General features: G+C 41.8%; 1 protein-coding gene across 5 annotated transcripts in view; it reads left to right on the top strand.

The window, feature by feature from the left end:
• Nucleotides 1-20,392, top strand: part of LPIN1 (lipin 1) — an 82,490-nt gene that overhangs the window by 11,499 nt on the left and 50,599 nt on the right. For 3 of the 5 annotated variants that reach the window (XM_014251419.2, XM_088052718.1, XM_014251421.2), the window contains one exon: nt 9,170-9,226. In XM_014251419.2, coding sequence (XP_014106894.1) covers nt 9,170-9,226 — 57 coding nt within the window. The other 2 variants (XM_014251423.2, XM_014251424.2) reach the window with 2 other exon arrangements.

Raw genomic sequence — 20,392 nt, forward strand, 5'->3', positions numbered from 1 at the left:
GAGAAAAACTATATGACATTTAGCAAAGAGACTGATGGCTGCCAGGCCACTGAGCCTTGTTTAGGCAAAATACTGAAGAAAGTAGGAGAAGCAGAGAACTTCTGAAAGTGTGATATTGCAACATGGTAAAATAATTTCAAAACCAATGCAGTTATTTTAGTATTAATTAAAGGCCAGTTAAGCCCAAGGCAATATTAACATTTAAAAATATTTATAAATACTTTTAAATCTTTCTGCGTGAACATATACTAAATGTGTACCACAGAAAAAATGTTCCTGGCCCACTGCATTCTGAGATGCTTCTTTCCAAGAATTTTATTCAAAGACTTCCTCCTGTTCAGCACATGCTGTTTTTCTTCTAGTCAGTAATGTTGCAGCTTATATTGATTGGATTTTATGACTGCCTTTTCCTAGAAATAGTCCTGAACAATGTGTAGCATTAGCGAGAAAAACAAATCACTTGCAATGAAGAGGCACACTCCCCTCCTCCTTATTTTCTGCCTTTCTGGACAAGAGCCAGTAGGGAGCTGCTTCCAAAGTCTATTTATGAACATGTGTTTACTTTTGCATACACGCAGTCTTTACTCCATGTGAGCCCTGTGTATTGACCCAATGTAGTCAGAAACTGTGAAAACTGAGAAATTCACTTTCATAACAGTAGTCTGAGTTGATAATGTTTCTCTGTTTTATATTAAAAAAAACAGAAGCAGAGTGAGGTTAGCTGGGTTGTGCAGCAGAGCACAGACAGCCTGCAATAGTGCCGGCTGGAATGGAAGTTTCCAAACTTCCTGACCTACCCCTCAGATGTAGGATTGTTTTTCCTCTTCTGTTGTTCCACTGCAGAAATCTGATCTTGGGACACAAGGTCTCTGTTCATATCACAAACATACCTATTTTCCACAAAATGACATAAATGTCTTAAAAAGCTGTGGCTAGCAAATCCCTTAAAAATTCCCCAAAACTACACACAATACAATTTTTTCTGCTGTAAGGAAGGTGCATGTGAGGCTTTAAGATTTGAATGCTTGAAGGGTTTCAAAGAACAGCAAACCTACTTTTATTTTTTTTTTTTTCCTATATGGACAAAGTGGAAAAAAACCCATGTATATTTTAATTCACTCACACTTTAATGAAGGCTAGTTATGGCTCTATCAAGCCTGTCATGAAGCCATACATTAAAACCTGTTGTGCTCATCACTGTTGGTGCCCTTGATGACTCTGGACAGTGACTTATGTGCAAGTACTTGCATATCAATACTGACTTGAAGGAGCTTACCTCTGTGGCAAAATTTAATATTCTTTAAATAAATTGCATTCTGATGGGAGGCTTTCCACAAATCAATGGACAGGGGGATGGGAAGCATCACTGGCAGCCTAAAATAGCTATGATACCCGTAGGGAAGACCTCTGAGTAAGCCAACAAGTAAACAAAGTAAATAAATGGAGAGAATAAAAAGCCCAGCTAGGTTTTGGAGGTCCGCCCCAGATATGGCCATTACCTCCCACTTGCCATGACCTTTATGCCTCTATGGAGGCAGCTGCCATAGGCAAATGGACAAAGGGTTCAATTCATAATGTGAAAGTCTCATGCAGCTTTTCAGTGTACAGCACCAAGTATTTTGCTGTCATCTTCCTAACCCCATCCCCACTCCTAAAATTCATGCCTAAATTTGCACAGAAAATAAATTGGATTAGGGAAATGTCCCTTTCTGAAGGCTCCCCACAAGCTTCTATAAGCTATTTGTACAAGGTATTTGTATGTGACCAATGGCAAAGTTTGCTAGCAGGCAAAAACACAGTCTGATCCTGGTATTATTTGAGGAGCAGGCGCAGCACAGCAGCAGTACCAGCTTTGCTCTGTGTACTGCTGGATGCTGGAGAGCCTGGGGATCCAGTGTGTGGCACAAACCCAGTTTCTCAAGTCTTTAAGCAAGCCTGCAGCCAGTTCAGCTCTGCTGCTGTACCTGCTTGATCAGAATCCCTCTGAACTAAATCAAGAACTTCTTAATAGTTCCTTCCTTTTTTCTCTTTGGAGAGTCCTCTGTTTACATGGCTGAGCACGTATCTTGTGTCTCAGATGGAACTTCAGTGGGCCAGATCAGTTTTGTTTGCTCTGTATCATGAAAAGCCAAAATTTACAGATTTTTCATGGTTGCAGATCCTACATTCGGCCAGATCTAGCTCTGAGCTCTTTTGCCTTGTTCTTAACAATGAGGGTCTGGCTGACCCAAAGCCTCATCAAGCCTAAGCTGATCGGCCGTGTCAGTACTGCAGTCGTGAAGCTCAACCCACCAGCTTTCTGCCCCTGGCTGTGAGGAGGAGCAGCCATTTTCACCCTTCTCTGGTGAAGGGCATGTACTGCCCTCTTCCATGGTCTGGGGAAAGCTGTGGGTAGGAGCTGCCATGTCCACGGCAGATGGAGAAGTTGCTCAGGGACGCCTCTGGGTCTGGAAAGGCTGATGCCATGAGGGAGGGTGGGGTGAGAGCGTCAGGTGATGTGGATACATCACCTCATGAAACACCTTTTGGTAGCCTGGGGTGGTTCCTAAGAGAAACATTCCCAGGTGCAGTGTTAACTGCAGCTGGTGTGGTGGTGGGGCCACCACCTCTGCCAATGGTGGTGGCAGCCAAACATGCCCTGCCCTGCTGAACAGTCTGTGGGAGATGACAAAATAGCCTTTATCAGCATGTGTTGCAAGACGTTAGATAAACAGCTGATAATTCTCTCTGTGAGAGATTAGGGTGAGGTTAAGAAAAGGGAGGAGCTCAGAAGGAAGAATCCAGACCTGGAATGAGGCTCTTTCAGGGTGTATTTCAAAGACCAGAGCCCCCTGTGTTAACCCAGTCCTGGGACATAATTCAGTGAGGTTTCTGGCTAAATGAACACCTTCACAGTGTCTTTCCTTCAGTCCTTAATTCTATCTTTATTTCAAACTCACTTCAAAGTGTGGTGAGCAAATGAACATGCCTGAGCCCAGCTGCAGTTTGCAGCAGCTCCAGGACAGAAATGCCATGGATATTCTCACTTTTTTTACAAAGCATTCAGCTTACATCTGGATTTCAAAATCATTTAGGAACTTGATGTAGTACACTGGGAGATGAGCTCATTGAGAGCAGCCCTGCAGAGAAGGACTTAGGGGTTGTGGTGGATGACGAACTCAACAGGAACTGCTAATGTGCACCCTCAGCCCAGAAAGCCAAATGAATCCTGGGCTCCATCAAAAGGTGCTCTGGTGAGACCCTGCCTGAGTGCTGCATACAGATCTGGGGTCGTCAGTGCGGGAACATGGACCTGTTGGACCAAGTCTAGAGGAGGGACACAAAAATGCTGGAACACCTCTCCTATGAAAACAGGCTGAGAGAGTTGAGATTGTTCATCCTGGAGAAGAGGAGGTTCTGAGGAGACCTTAGATTTGCCCTCCAGTACTTGGACTGCAAAAAAAGAGGGAGAACAACTTTTTACATGAGCAGGAAGTGATCAGATAAGGGGGAACAGTTTTAAACTAAAAGTGGAGAGTTTTATATTATATTTTAGGAAAAAAAAAATCTGTATTGTGAGGAGTGAGGCACTGGTACAGGCTCCTAAAGAAGTTGTGGATGCTCGATCCTTAGAAGCATACAAGGCCAGGTTGGATGGAAATTTGGGCAACCTGGTGTAGTGTGTGGCATCCCTCCCCATGGTGGTGGCAAGTTAAAATTAGTTGGTCCTTAAGGTCCCTTCCAAACTAAGCCATTCTATGATAACAATGCAAGTATCCATATTTTCAGCAAGGAAGGGGCAGGCTCATGCTGCAAGAGCTGCACTGGCACCCATGCTGTCTCCAGAGAAATAGAGGCTTGAGGGCTGGGCAAGCAAGCAGACTCCAAACTGCTGTGATCTTCCCACCCTACCCCTGTTCCTCTGTCTCCATGTGATGCCTTGGGACCCTGGAGCTACCAGAGTGCTTGAGCATAATGGCTTCTTTGACTTTGAGCCAGGTTTGAGTGAGGTGATAAAGCAGAACTGATTCGTTCTTGTGCTTTTTCTGTTTCATATGATAAAACTTGACTCTGTCTTTTATGTTGCAAAGTACTTAAACTGTTCTGTGGTCATATCCGTGGGCAGCAGCTCCCATATTGCCTTCTACAGACCAGTGGCTTTATTTTGGTAGCCTTCTTATAAAACATAAATATAGACAAGTTGGTTTTTTTTTTTTTTGTTTGGAGTGTTAGAAAATCAAGCCCTTTAACTAGGAACTCATTACTGAAGTTTCTGACAGAACTCTTGCTAGTTAAATTTTTTTCCATGTTATTTACTGATGTCCCAAGCTTTGTCTGACTAGTTACAACCTCCCCAGGAAAATTAAAGTTGTCAGTCAAACTTGACTTATTTGAGAAGCTAGGAAATGGTTTTCTTACTTTAGGTCACTTAGAAAGGTAATGTGGTCATGTGGCAATGGGATTGTCCAATCCTACCTTGAAAGTGGCCCTCCTTCCTCTTTCTTGCTTAAAATTACTCTGTAGTGGAGATAGCATCTCCTCACAAATGGTACCTACTCTGGTTCTCTGTGAAGAAACAGACCAGCTGCTTTGCACTAGGCACGCACACTACAGGGAAAATACAACTCACTGGGCATCAGATGCTCCTCAAGGGAAGTAATAGGATGTTTCTATCTGGTATTAGCAGAAATGAAGCACTCAGTGTGTACTTAACTACATTTAGAGGCATGATTACTGTAGGAACTTGATTTAAATTACTTGAGTAATTCACAAATGAATAACTTTGTTTACAACACCTGTTGCATCAGTGTGATGAGCTAAACACCAATCAGGTGATATTGTGAGACTGAGTCAGAAGTTTGAGACAGAAGAGCTGTTTAGGTCACCCTACCCATCCCTTGGCCACTCTGCTGTGCTTCCCTATAACTTGTTTCTGCAGTATTTTTTTAAAATTCAAAGCATTTAATGAAACAGGGTTTTCATCACCAGTTTCTGAATTTTTTCCCACTGTGAGATTTCCTTGTTAGGAAAGAACTCCTGAAAATGGACTGTCATTCTGCCATGTCACTTTATCACAGACTAACAGAATACAAGGCTGGAAGAGACTCAGAAATCACCTGGCCCATGTCTATGCCTAGAGGCAAATTCAACTATAATTAAAACATTTATGTCAAATGTGTGTTCAGCCTGCTCTGAGAGATCTCAGCCTCTTCTGGCAAGCCATACCAGGTGCTCCTACTATTATAAAGTTTTCCTAATGCCTAAATATTTCCTGTTTCATTTCATGCTCACTGCATTTCCATATCTCTCCAAAGGGGGAATGTATTACAGTTATTACTACTATTTTTTGCTTGCAATATTTTTATAATAAGATACATTTTCCCTCTAAGCAAGAGTATGAAATATAGACTATTCTGTTCTTCTGCAGATATCAGGCCATATCTGTTATCCCTGAGTCTTCTGTTTTACTTCACCTTCTGTCAGCTAAAAGAAATATCTTAATTCCATGTATAGTTGGGAAAAGTACAGTTTGGCTTAATGCTTACGGACTGGGCAATATAGGGTCATAAAAACTCTCTTTAGAGGCCAAAAGGCAAAATTTTCTTTGCACCAATAATTAAAGTTTTCTTATAAATATTATTCAATTTCACTTGACAGTTTAGGAGTATATTATTTATTTTAGACATCAGGAAAACTGTTCAATAATGCTTATGATATACCCACACTCCTGGAAGGAAAAAAGCTCAGATAGCTCCAGAGGAGCTCTGGATCTCTTGGCTACACTGGTGGTAGAATACTAAACAGTGACAGTGCCCATTCTCTGCCTTTGTGCAACCTGGTGTGATCCAGTCACCTCCTGCCATTAAGCTCCATCAGCACTCAAAACAAGTTGGCCTCCTTGAGAGGCCTGCTGGAAATGCTCTGTGCTCATTCCCAAGCTGGGAGCTGCCAGCTGGCTGTGGAAGCGCCAAGCCCAACCACAAGTGCTGTTTTTCCAGCATCAAGGGACAGGCCAGAGTGTCCCAGTGCCTCTGCCTGTGCCTCGATTCTGATTGTCTTGTACAGGAATAGCACTTGTGTCCTATTTCACTAGCTTAAGCACAAGGTCATCTTTTCCCCACATTAGCTTGCTCTCTAAGGTCAGCAGGGTGCCTGCTGAGGCTGGCACATCTAAAGGAAAGATTTAATGCATTGTGTCTGCTTTAAAATCATTTTTACTTATGTCAGTTTACATTTCCAAGCTTACTAAATAGGAAAGGCAGTCAGATGATATACAAAAGTCCCTCAAAAAATGGACAAAATATAATTCATTAAATACTAAATTTTTCCATTAATTGCAGGTCTGAATGAAAACTCCTTAGGGCTGTTTTTCAAATGTGAGCAGGAACAGAGATTAGACAACTCAAAAGATCAAATACTTCACTGCAAGAAAACAATTAACTGTACTTTCAAAATGTTGGCAGGGATCCTGTAGAGTCGCGTGGTTGTTGCACCCATACACAAAGAATGTTTTACAGGACTGTCTGTGATCACTGTTTTTCAGAGGAACTGAATGCACAGGCAGCAGCACTTTTTTAAAATTACCATCTCTGTTGCAACACACTGTTGACTTTTCTGCCAGTGAAACATGCTGTTTTCCTGTGGCAGTTCCTATTATGGTGTTATGGAGATTTATTTTTTGGATCATGGAATTTTGATTGTTTTTAAGAAAGAAAGAAAAAGAAAGAATGTATGCTTGTAGCCCTGAAAGCCAACTGTGTCCTGGGCTGCATCAAAAGCAGCGTTTTTGATGGTGAGGGAGGTGATTCTGCCCCTCTGCTCTGCTCTCCTGAGACCTCACATCAAGTGCTGCACCCAGCTCTGAGGCCTTCAGCACAGGAAAGATGTGGAACTGCTGGAGCAAGTGCAGAGGAAGGCACAAAGGTGACCAGAGGGCTGAAGCACCTGTCCTTTGCAGACAGGCTGAGAGAATTGGGGTTGTTCAGCTTGGAGAAGAGAAGGCTCTGGGAAGACCTTATGGCACCTTCCAGTACCAAAAGAGCAACAAGAGAGCTGGAGAGGGACTTTTAATGAGGGCTTGTAGGATAAGGGTGAACATCTTTTAACTGTTCTAAAAGAAGGTAGGCTTAGATTAGCTATTAGGAAGAAATTCTTTACTGTGGGGATGGTGAGGCATTGGAACAGGTTGGCCTGAGAAGTTGTGGGTGCTTCATCCCTGGAAGAGTTCAAGGCCAGAGTGGATGGGGCTTTGAGCACATTAGTCTCATTAAAGGTGCACCTGCCCATGGCAGGGGGGTTGGAACCAGATGGTCTTTCAGGTTCCTTCCAATCCAAACTACTCTATGATACCTCTTAAATATAAGCAGGCACGTGCAACAGGAAAAGGCAATTATACTGAATTCAGTATTTGCATACATCATGCATCTGTATTTCAATTATTAATCTAACCTGCAAGAGTATTACTGATCATTTAATTATTGGTGTAACAGTGCCAGTATTTTTATTCTGCTTCTGAGAAAAAAAAAAGATAGACCACTTGTTAAAACAATGGCCCATGTGGAAAGAGGTGTTTCCTCATTCAGGTGCTAGAATTCCTTTGTAATGCAGAGTAAGTAATTTAATATTTCAATTTCTTAATTTGATAAATGAAACTTATAATATCTTCTGGTCTATAAGGTTGTTGAGAGACTTGGTAAACTCTGTTTAAACACTGTGGTGCAATCCTTAGTGGAATGTTCCAAGTGCAATATTGTTGTGAACAGAGAAGGCCTATGTGCCAGACCTCTCTGTCTTCCTGATTGTGTCACCTCAAACTTACTTGTCACATCCCCAACATGAAATGATATTCTAATTATACATGTACCAGAGTGTGTGAGTGTAATTAACAGTGTAATCAACAGTAATGGAACCCTTAAGAACTGGACCTACCAGAACTAGGTGAATTTGTTTCTGTAGTGTTTGTTTTGCTATTTCGGATTACTCCCTATTTGTAATGGTTTCATGGTCTTTATTCAAATGGAAGAAAGTTCAGAAAAAGGATCATTTCATGCCTTTTCTATTTTCTCAGTAGGATTCCACAGAGTATTCTGGTTGTCATATAACTTGAGAATGATAGAGAGCAGAATGTTTGGTTTTTTTCCTGGTGAGCATTTGTTCTTTGAAATACGTTGAGATTTGAATATGAGGGAATATGGTTGTTTTGAGAACACACCACCAGGAAATCTGACCATAGCTTTTCTAGGCAAGAAAGGGAAATCTTTCAAATTGTTTGTTCACATCATCATCATTATCACCATCATCATCAATCTTTATTAATCCTGTAGAGTTGGTCCTTTCAGTATGAAATTTCACTATGGAATAAGAAGTATTAAAAAATGCAATTCAGAATTTCTCTTCAATAACTTTTCCTTTTATTTATATGTGTCCCTTCATCTCAAACAACACTGAAAACTTACCCTACTTAGTGGGGGTATTAATTAATGTCAATATGTCTTGCAACTGTGGCTTCTTTAAAAATGAAATCACCATTCACTCCTACTTCTGTGCGTTCTTAAAGAGGCTGTCACATTAATTGTCACCTCAGCTGTGGTCTATGTCTCTGGAAGTACAGTCACTCTGCCGAGGCTCCTGTGCTGCCTGTCTGCAGAGGAATTACTCATGGAATATGCTCATGCCTCTGCTATGCAGACCCTGTGCACCAGGTTGCTTCAAAGGGGCTGAAGTGTGTTCTTCTTGTTCTACAGAACTGCTTTTCCTGTCCTACTGGGTACTAGAGGTCTTCCTGTACCGTGAACACATCTAGGGATGATGCCATATGAGAAGATCTTTGGCATCCCCATCCTGCAAAAGAATAAACAGAGACTGTTGTGGTCTATTTTTCTTCAGAGCTCACAGAATTTGCTGGTTTCCAAGTTCTCTCCAGCTGATGATACTTATCCTACTAGCAGGGGACTAAATCCTTCTGCAAAACCCCTAAAAACTGAGGTGGTGGAAAGAGAGAATTGAGAATGTTTCCCAGTCCAGATAAAAAGTGAGGATGACACAAAGGTCATGTGGCTTACAAATCCACATCTTAGGAGAGGTATTCACGGAAGCTGGGTTCAAGGACCATGATTGAGGCCTGTATATATTAACTTCTGTGTATGGTTAATTAACTACATTATTTTTCATTATGTTTTGTTTCTTTCAGATTCCATTGATGAAAGATCCTGGTTGGATTCGAAATGTCTGGACACGCAATCTAAATGTAGGAATTTAATTGTTCATTTGCTTTTTAATTTCAGTGCCTTAGAGCAGGCCCAGCTTGAAGTCCAGTGGTCTTTGGTAAATCAGGATGAGGAGTGGTTAATTCTTGCCCACTTCCTGGTACCCAGTGCAGAGTGTCCAAGTGTCACTCTTTCGACACTGTGTTACTGTGTGTCACCACTAAAATGTGATATTATTATTCCTGTGAAAGGCTGGGTGGCTCTGTGAAACTGGTGGCCTTCATATGTGGCCACTACTAGCAGGATAAGGATGCAAACAACAATAAAATTTGGCAATTTGGCACTTGACTGTGGCACTTGACTGGGACAGTAAGCACAGTGTGAATAAACCTGTGGCAAATGTGAGATGCAAGACATGTCCAAGCCAGGGAAAAAATGCAAGACATCCCTGCTGCTGCTCTCCTAGAAGGCAGAGAGCACATCCGTGAGGTGGTGGTCCTGGGACACAACCATGGATTGACAGAACCACTCAGGAGAAGGAATGAGAGGGGGAGAACAGAGCTTCTCATACCACTTATAGAACTGCCACTGCTGAATGATTGGCGGAGGAGACAAAAGAGGCAGATCCAGGGAAAAACCTGATGCTTGTCTAAGTGACTCGGGACTCTGTTCCTCAGAGTGACCTACTCTTACAGTGATGGTGGGGCAGAATATTTAGAGGCTGATTTGACTGAAATCACAGGTAAGTACACAGCATTTCTACCCAACACCAAGCAGAGCTGTGCAATCACGTCCGCTTAGCTGAGCTGTTGGAGCCACTGTCCAGCTCTGCGTAGGCTTCACAGGTGTATTATCCTGGGTGGAGTGGGATGTTAGCATAACTACACTGCTGTCTCATGTAAATCCCACTCTGGGGGTTCCAGACAAGCTGCACAGTGCAGTGTAGGATATTCTCTATGGTTTCCAGAGGAACCTCCCTGGTCCAGGAGCCTGTGGAGACTTGCTTGTAGTTTGTGGGAGCTGGCTGGCAGAGCCTGTCAGCCTCTCAGTTGGGTCTGGCAGATGTAGGAAGGTATGTCAGCTTCAACAAATTGAGGGTCTAACCTTCATGCTGAGCTTGATATTAGAATGTCACATAAACTGGACACCTAGATAAGCTGAACAGGCAGTGTGAAATGAGGAAGGGGTTGGTTGCTGTTGGCAGGGGTTGCGTTTGGACATGCAATTCAGTAGCTGTGCTTTGCAGACAGAAAAGTATCTGGGAATTCAAAATGCCAGTAAAATAAATAGGGAAGGAACTCCAATTAGGAAAGGACAGCATAAAATGTGAAAACTAAACATATGTGAAGCAATACTACAGATGTGATCTTTTCATTGGAAACTTTGGGAACATTCAGGTCTGCATTCAGGTGAAATTCTGAAATTTACAATGACATCTGCTGGGTAACCAAAACATGCCATGTGAACTTGTGATGTAACTTTGAGAATGGAGGATAATACATACTTACAATAAGATTATACTTTAAGAAGGATCAGGTTATGGGTTATTTGGGCAAAATTTTTATTTTTTAAAAATGGATCAGTACTATGATTTTTGTCTTAAATTTCTCACAAAATAACACAGAAATACATGATGAAGAAAAGGAGGAAGAATTTTGTAATGTGGATGTGCTACATTTAAAATCTGCTCTACAGAAAGAAGATTGTGGGAAACTAGCTAACCACTAATAATAAAAGAAAATCTTAGAGACTGTTCAAATAAAAGAGGTGTTTGCACTAAGCTGTGCCAATATCTGCAGAGAGAAGTTAGCAGTATGAGACAGAAAGTGAAAAAAACATATCAGGCTGAATGTGCCACAGGAAGCAGAATTACACAGAACAAATAACATCTGACCTGGACAAGGTAGATAAGCAATAAGCATGATCCCAACCCCACGCAAGCAACATGAAAAACACACAGGGTGAATGAACTGGGCTGTCATCCAGGGCTGCAGGGGAGTGACATCTGATACCACTGGGATGACTGCACTGGGAGGCTTTTTGTTAGTGCCCGAATTGCAGTGTGGGGGTTGGAATGGGGAAAACGGTGTCTGAAGAGTTCACATCAGAAGCAGACATGTACCTTGACATGACTCTGAACTACCTGTGGGTATGACTTTGTTTTTTATTCTATTAAATAGGATTATTTTCTTTGTTTTCTGACCAGTCCTTTTTCTCTTCTTGTACTATGGCAGAGCTTGATACAAAACATTTCTTTCCTGTTCCTAGTCTTGCTTTAAAAAAGAAAATCTTCACCTGTTTGAAACAACGAGCAAATCCGTTGCTTGTGTAATACAGAGTTCATTGCACTAAAAGGGATTATATTGCTCTGTGTGAACTGAGCACCAGGCCTGATACTTTCAGACTCTAAACTCACTGGAATGGGAATTCTCTTTGTGCATGATACAACCAATACAATGTGGCTGACGTGTGAGTAATACTAAAACAAGCTGATGTTGTGGGCAGAAGCTGCTGGCTTTGAGAGTCTGTGCACGGTATGTAGATTTTTCTGAAGCAGATATGGAATGAGGGTAGAAGCAATGAGGCAAAGTACCTGATGAATTCTCACATTTGCATAATGGAATATGGAAAGAATACAAGCCACCAGGACAAAGGCTTTCTGTTTCAGGATGTGCTGGACCTAATGAAATGGATTTTCCTAATTTCATCAAAGTATATTATTTCCATAGATTTACACAAAGTGCTTGTTTTAACACACACTTCTTCTATATTTATGGAACAAGGATAAATTATTTTCACAGTATGTTAATTTTGGAAGGCATTTATTTTCTCAAAACAGCTTTGAAACATAATGTTTTTAAACAATTCTTTCATGTATGCACAAGTGCTGGTAAGCTTTCTTCAAACAGTGAACAGGAATATATGGAGACAGAATTGGCCCATTAATGTAAAGGCAGGATCTAAAGATCTACATGTAGAGCAGGCAGGGCTGATAATACATTAATTTAGAGTATCTTAACACTGGACTAACTAAAATTATTTCAGCCTTCTCAGTTCAACATTGAATTACATTTCCTTCTTATGGGTCACTGCCTCCTGAGAGCCATTCAAACAATTCATACTTTGTGACCAGATTACACAGTCATAATAAACCCCCCTTTAAGATATGTCTGTTTCACTTGCAAAAACTGTTATGCATTTTAGACTTCAAGACTTTTATACTGAAGTATCCATTAGAGTAAAATTTTAATTTTTGCTCAACTTTCAACACAATGGCAGAAATCAGAGAAAATAAAAATGCTTAATTTCAAACCACAGACTACAGTTCCTCCATTGGTTAATATACCCATTGTCACAGCAAATCTAAATTTAGTTTTCCAAATAATTTTTAGATTGATGGAGATGAAATGCTGTTTAATTATAGTTATAAAACAACATTCACTACTATGTTTATGGATTTTAGTGCTATAACACCTCTGGAGAGTCTACATTCATTTTGACACAGAGTATTTTGAGGGAAGGATTGACTGAATTACCTGTGACACTTCTGCCACTCACAGAAATTTGAACATAAAACTTATATAAAGTACCATTTTCATGATTTTGCAAACTCAATCACACCTATTAATTGTATTAGCACTCCAGTTGTAGAAATCATAAAACTTAAGCTAATTTCTCAGATAATATCACATAGATATGCATGTCCTTACAGAAGATGTAAAGCATGACAGTAACTAAAAAACAGAAATAAATGATAGTGTTCCTGCTTTAACACAGCTGTCTTAGAGGTTCCAGTTAGAATTTTATATAAGTTCTCAGCCTAAATCAGGAGAATTAATTGCTTAGATAAGATAAAGAATGCAGTATTTACTGATTAATTGCCCAGGCTTGATGCAAATAAATAAAGAGAATTAATTGTCTTGTTATGTGAAGGATTTAATTCTGTTCCTCATCCTGTTCCTAGGATTTTCACACAATTTTGATTATTAACTTTATCTATAACAATATATTTTTAAGAACAAAAGAGCTGACAACAATAAGATTGTCAGCTTTTACAGCAACCAGACTGAAAAGACTATTTGCTTAAGCAAAATTGTCGTTGTTCCATTTAGCTCAAATTTTGTGTGATAAAAATTTATCACAAGAATTCAATGGATGATTGTGCTTTGGATTCAAAACAAGCACAGTCCTTGGCTCAAACTGTAATCATCAAAATCCCCAATAATGGAATTAAAAGGAAAATGCTTCTAAGACAGATTATCCCAAAGCAGTGTTTTACTTCTCCCCCCGATTCACCCGATACAGAGCTTTGAGGTTAAAGATCGGAGAGATCTGAAATCTGTGCTGCCAGATTAAAGTGTCTTCAAATTTGACACAGAAGAAGAAATGAGAGGACAATGTGGAAAGATTTTAGGGCCACAGCTCCCTTGTGCCTTGCTGTTACAGAAAGCCCTGAGAAGGGAAACCAGGAGTCCTTCAGGTGCAGGCACAGAACCCACACCTGCTGCAGTGGCTGAACTGGGAAAAGTACCCTTTTAAATGTTACACACAGCTGTTAAAAAAAACAAAAACAAAAACAACCAAAAAAACCTGCTCTTACCTGGTTATATTCTGTCACTTCAAGTATTTAAGAAAATTGAGCATTAGTGGAAGAAGAAAACACTAAGTAGTAAGGGATTGCATTATCTCACTTTTTCTTTACAGCAAAAGTAATAAACCTTTCTTTACTTTGGATGAAGGGTGAAGATGTGAACTTTTGGGTAGTACCTGAAGAAGCCTCCCCCATCAGTTCACTGGCGAGGGAGACAAAAGCCAGAGTCTGCCTCTCCTCCTGACAGGCTGCTCACAATCCTCCATCTGCCTCTTTCTTGAAGGGAGATTAAAACCCTTTTCATCCAGTTTATATGACAGACAGAACTAATTACAGTACCTGGGAGAGTACAGAATTATCTCACTTCAAAGCCAAGCAAACCTGCTTCTTGTAATGCCAAGTCAGGGACAGAGTGCCCTGCATTCACCAGGAGCCACCCACAGCACAGTCCCCCCTCTACCCTGGTCTGCACAGAAGTGAAGAATTTTTCTGTCACAGAGAGAAGTACCAAATATTGCTACTTGTGTTATAAAACACGTTTTAGATACTTCACTCTCTCCATGGAGTTACAGAATTAACTTCAAGCTGACCTATATTAGCAGTTAATTCTTAGCCCAAAAGAAGAAAAAGCTTTACACAAAATATGTATTAATTTTCTTATTATCATAAGTGCAGCTGTAACATTTTTGCTACCTATAGTTTACTTGGTAATAACAGTGAACTAATGAGGATGTTCAGTTTTACAATCCCCAAGCAATAACTTTCAGAACTTATTTGCAAGGATAATTTTATATTGCTAGGCACTCTGATCTGGAAATTTCAGACATACCGGCTGAGAGAAAAGCCACAAATTTCTCAACAGAAGGAGCTGGTTTGCAAATATCCTTTTCCTCTTTGGGACTAAGATTGCCATTTTAGTTTTTAAGTATTGCAGGTACTGTGAAGAAAAGATTGTACCCTGGGAAACAGACCAGCTTTGTTTGAAGTTCTCAAAGCATGTTTTGTACTATTTTGTTCTGAACAAACAATACCAATGATTTTAGTTTGCTGTGCTCTGAAAACAGTATTCTGGGCAGAAGTTTTGCTGGCCATGCACAGATGTGTTAGACTGATGAAAAGCTAGATTTTGGGCTGCAAAGCATTTCTGTCCATGACAGGATTGAAGAGGCGTGTATGATCTCTCATTTCTTGTATGTCTGTGCACTTAGACACCAGTATGTATTTTACCTGAGCAGGATACACGTCTGTGTTTGAACAAGCATACACCGGAATTGTGGTCTTGGCTGAAGAAAGAACATGTTGATGATTTCAATGTTATATCCTTAATCTCACATTGTGATTGCTGTGCTTTATCAGGGCTCAAGCTTTTCTAAGCTTTTTAAGATTATATTTAGAGAGCTCAACTGTGGCTATTTACAGATTTGGAGCCAAATTGCTTTCTGATGAGATTGTCCTGGTACAAGTGTACCTCCAGCAGGGTTGATATATTTAGCCTCTCTTGTTTCTAATTTAAATACTCCTACTCTCTTCTGCATTGATGATATTTGGATGAAAGGAGTCAACAGAAGTCTCTGTTTCTCAGTAGCCAAGTATTTTGTAGCAGAGAAATGACTTTTGTCTGGGGAAAGAGCTGCTAGTATATAAAGGAAGCATTGAGGTTCTCACAGGTTTGCATGGTTGGATGTGGATCTAGAGCAAAAAGAAAGGCTCCTCCGACAACATTCATCATCAAGACTTCTTATATTTTGAGAAGTTAAAAAAGACTTGTCTAGTGGTTCATTTGTTATAGATCCCTTTTTTTCCAGTGAGGACAAGGAAAGGGTGTATCTGTTACAAAACCAAGTACTTGGTTCAAAATCAGGTTTGATTATGCAATGTACACACTGATGCATTGAGAGATGTTACCATTACAGATGAGCATTTTGGTACATGATCAATGCTTTCTGCCATGCCTCTAATTCCAGTTGCAACAGTTCCTGGAAAACTGTAGTCCCACATTTGATCATTTGACAAAATAATCCTCTCAGTTTTGCTTTGCCCTGGTCACTGCCACGTCTCATTGTTGACTGAAACTTTTACTACTTCTGATGACATCACAGTCTTCCTGTCATCATCTCACATCTTAACATAGAGGTTGAAGAAGAAAGATAATGATGTCAAGTATATTGGCTGGCATGTGCAACTGTCAGCAAATGGTTACAACACTCAGGAACTGTGATGATACAAAAAGTAAAATCCCTAAGCTAAAGCTGTCAAACTGCAAGGATCTCAGGGGGACAGATTCAAAGCAAAAGCAACAGCACAGTCAAAACTGGCAAGAAGTTAAAGTTAAAGTGGGGGGGAAGGGAATGTTTTAGAAATCTCTGCAACTAAATAACATCTACTTATACTCGTAAAAAATGGTCACCAATCAAGCACTTAGAGGCAGATTAAATACCAGTATTTACATGCCACAAAACCCTGCACTACAGTGCCTTCAAATGAAGGATGAAATGAAGTCCTAAATAATTGTTTGAAGGAAAAAGGAAGATAAAAAGAAAGGGGAAAAAAAAGTGAACCAGACAGAGAATCCAGTAGATTATCAGAGGCAGCTGTAGGTACTGTATAAAAATATCTACTTATGTTAGAAGAGTAATTCCTTTGTTAGGATGGTGGAATGTTTAATCAGTTAATTAGAGAGTCAGTCAAACTGCTTTTTGATTTTTACACTGGAATAAAACTAGATCAACTCTTAATTTACACTGTGTGAGCTACTCTGAGTTTATTACTTATATAAAGAATGTCAGCATGACTCCAGAGCCATATTTGCTTATGAGTTAATTATAAATTAAAAGATAAAAGCTCATCTTTTCTATTTACTGAATGTTTTTTTACAAGTACATTGGGCATGCATTAACAATTGCAGTCATTCATAATCCAGGTCCTGTGTGCCTGAACATCAACCCCAGTTTTATTGGGGGGAAAAGCCACACATTACTGCTAATGCACAATGGTTTGAATGGCAGCATCTTTGCTACAATAAACTAGAGTCCTAAGATAAAATTGAAGGATTTTTTTCCTCCTTGCATGGACTTCTGTAATTTTTTTTTAGGAATCTGTTCTTTGATTTTATTAAACTTTTCTGTGCTTGTCAACTCTTCTTAAACCCAGTTTTATCAGTTTACAAAAGACTACACAACTCAACTTTCTTTTTAAGTGTATTTTCACAGTAACTATGAGCCCAGATCATAGGCTAGAACTTTGCTGTGCCAGAACTGTATGAACACAGAGTGAAAACATAACTTATAAGGTCTTTGAAACAAGAATCAGAGTTAGGTAATAATGAATTAATGTAAATTGACCATCATAGGAATGGAAAGAAAAACTTCCGTGAGCAGGTCCTTCAAAATTTTGTGGACAGTTTTAGATCAAACCTTGGTAAACAAATATCTGTTGACGAATACAATTCCTCCAGAAAGAAACTTGTTAAAGGGGAAACCTTTCAGGAAGAAAACAATAATACTTCAGAACTTCATAATTCCTGAGTGTGTTTTGGAAATGCCACCGTTAGGGCCTTTCCTCTTGCTAGGGCCGTACTCCCTTTGCCAGCTAGTCTGTGGGTAACTCCAGATTATTTTTTAGGAACTATCCCTGACCGTACCATCCTCCAAACTCTGCACTGGTCTGAGTCAAATCTACAGACATGACCATGCTAAGGCTTGGACAATATCAAAGTACTGGTTATGTACTAGTCCTTGGTCCTCGAGACAGAACTAACTGAGAACAGTTATGAGCTGAAGTGCAGCACAAGAAGGATTTCTTGAGTTGGCAGAGGTTGTTCCAGGGAAGTAATCTGAGTGTCATTGTCAGACACGAAATGATTCACATGGATGCAGCTTGAAGTGTGGTGAATAAAGAAGTTTATTTGTTCTTTCAGTATTTATAGGTTTTCGACAACAACCAGGGATTGGGTAGTCAGGTTACCACCTTCCCAACCACACTGGCCGTGAGAGACGTCCATCAAAAGGCATATCTTTAATGGAATGTATAAACACCTATGCTTACAGTTACTTTCCTGGGAAAATGGCTAGAAATTATGAAAACAATATCGAAAGGCCTGATTCTCAGGGCGACATCTGAGGAAGACCACTCTGCACGCTGGTCACATCATCAATAAGAATAGAGTGAAAAAGCACAGAAGGATGGTGCCCTGTTATTAAGGGAAGCTCACTGATGCTGTGCAAGCATTTGGCACATCCCACAGCATCTTGTGTGCATTGTGGCTGTATTTACTCTGCTCTGTAGGAAAAGAAAATGTGACCTTGGAGATGGAATCATTTAAAATGTAGAGCATTATTCTGTGGGCTATTTTACATCAAGCAGCAGATGGCTGGACATGATAAGCAGCTAAACACAATATCGTACTTCCAAAAATGAGAACCTAATGTCTGGATTTCTGAAAGGAGCATGAAAGGGTGGGTGTTGTTGAGCCTGTGGAAAGACAGTGTTTTTGATTCAGTATGTTATGATCATGTTTTGACTTCAGCATAGTAGTAGAAGACCATAATGGAGCAGTATGTTAGAGGAGTCCTCCCACCTAACAGAGACAGTGATGGCTGAAGGTTACCACTCTCTCAGAGGGAGCACAATATAGGATTGTCTTCCACACAAATGTGGTGGGCAGAACACTGGTAGGATCCACAGTCAACACTGATAAAGCTTCTTTTATTAACAGGCATGGGATTATTTACCAACATTTCTCACTGCCTACTGACTACTACTGGCAAGAGATTAGATATGAAATGCCTGGGAAATGAAACTGCAGTTGTGTATTACTTTCTCTTCGGGACTAAGTATACACCCTTGTTTGTCGTGCCTGGGCAGAAACTGTCTTCTCTGACTTTTCTGTTCTAAAACTGAAGTGTACTCAGTTGTACAAGTAACCAGGAAGGGAGGAGAGAACAAGAGGTAGAGGTTGGAGTCTGTGAGCTTGCACTGGGTCCTATCACCTAGTGTCTCTGTCTTAGCTCTGAGCTGTACAAAGACTGGCCAACTTAGAAACCTAAGAGAGCTATAGGAGGAAGACATGTCACAGAAAAACTACTCAAAGGGTTACAATCAGGTGATGACCTAGAGAAGATTCTACTAAGATTGTTTTGGTGTGTAACCATTAATTTAACAGAAATGGAAGGCTTAAGCACTAATTACTCAGCAAGGTACTCTTTCTGGGCTTCAGCTGCATGTACATTTTGGGGGCTACAACACAGATACAGCTCTCAAAAATTTGTTGTCAGGCCTAAAACTAGCAGAGTGCTTCAATAATGACCTCTGATCCTTTTTTTTTTTTTTTTTTTTTTTTTAATGTGAGTGTGTGTGTGTATAATTTTTGTCATCTTTTTTTCCCCCCTTGTTACTCGTTTCCTGTTCATTTGTTTTGTGCATAGCACCACCCTCTCCTGAGTTCTGTAAACAAGACTTCAAAAAGGCTTGGAAGATTCCTTCAACACGAATATCCACTTCCCTTTTTAGCTGTCTAAGGCGCTCAGAGCAAAGCGAGGTTACAACACGGCTTACATACAAAGAAACAGCTGGAAAAGCTTTATTTCATCGCATTTATTTAAATGCTATAAAGCGTCTGATGCTAAAAGACGTGTTCCCGTCGGCGATGAATGCTAGGCTCCGGCAGCCCAAGCGACGCCTATCATAGACCTGCCTTTGGTCAGCCTGGGCTGAGCGATTCTCATTTCCACCCCATTTATCCCAGCCAGGAACCTGACTCGCCCTCGGCCGCGGGATCACCCCACACCAGCGCGCCCCGGCCCCGCCCCGGCCCGCGGCGGCTGCGGCAGCTCCGGGCCCGGCGGGCGGACGAGGCTGGCCGGGCCCAGCGCCGAGCCCCCGTCCATCCGCACCTTCCCCGGGCCCAGCGCTGACCCCCGCCGAGCCCCTGTCCATCCGCACCTTCCCCGGGCCCCGCGCTGAGCCCCCGCCGAGCCCCTGTCCATCCGCACCTTCCCCGGGCCCCGCGCTGAGCCCCCGCCGAGCCCCTGTCCATCCGCACCTTCCCCGGGCCCAGCGCTGAACCCCCGCCCCGCCGCGCCTTTCCCGGGCCCCGCGCTGCTCCTCCGGCCCCTCCTCCGGGGCGGCACCGTCAGCCGGCCCCAGCGGCCCCGCGGCCGCGGCGCGCACAGAGGCAGCGGCGAGCGGAGCTGCGGGAGCCGGCCCGAGACAGAGGTGGGTGCCGGGGCTCTGGCGGCCGCTGCGGGAGGAGGGAGGCCCTTCCTCCTCCGGCTGCCCGCGGGTAGGGAAGGCAAGGCCAGGAGCCGCTGAAGGCAGCGGGTCCCTCCGGCCTGGGCATCCTGGTGGGGCTTCGGGCGGCTGTCCGCATCCCTTGCCCACTTTTCCTTGCGGAGCTGCCTGACTCCGGGCAGTGACAGCTGCGCCCGGGTTGCCGGGCCATCGTGGCTGAACGCTGCTTTGTGCACGGGATTAGAGGGAAGATGTGATGTCCCTCAGAGGGAGGCACCCTGCGTGGGGATCTCGGTGTGGGGTCGGTCCCGCGCCCAGCTGTGTGAGCTGGTGGTGCCCAGTGCCCCTCTGTGTGCCGCTGCTGCTTCCCCTTTGGCTTTAGGAATTT

Source organism: Pseudopodoces humilis, chromosome 3, assembly GCF_049639895.1.
Source record: "Pseudopodoces humilis isolate 2021_Gansu_Grassland_sample_001 chromosome 3, ASM4963989v1, whole genome shotgun sequence".
NCBI lineage: Eukaryota > Metazoa > Chordata > Aves > Passeriformes > Paridae > Pseudopodoces > Pseudopodoces humilis.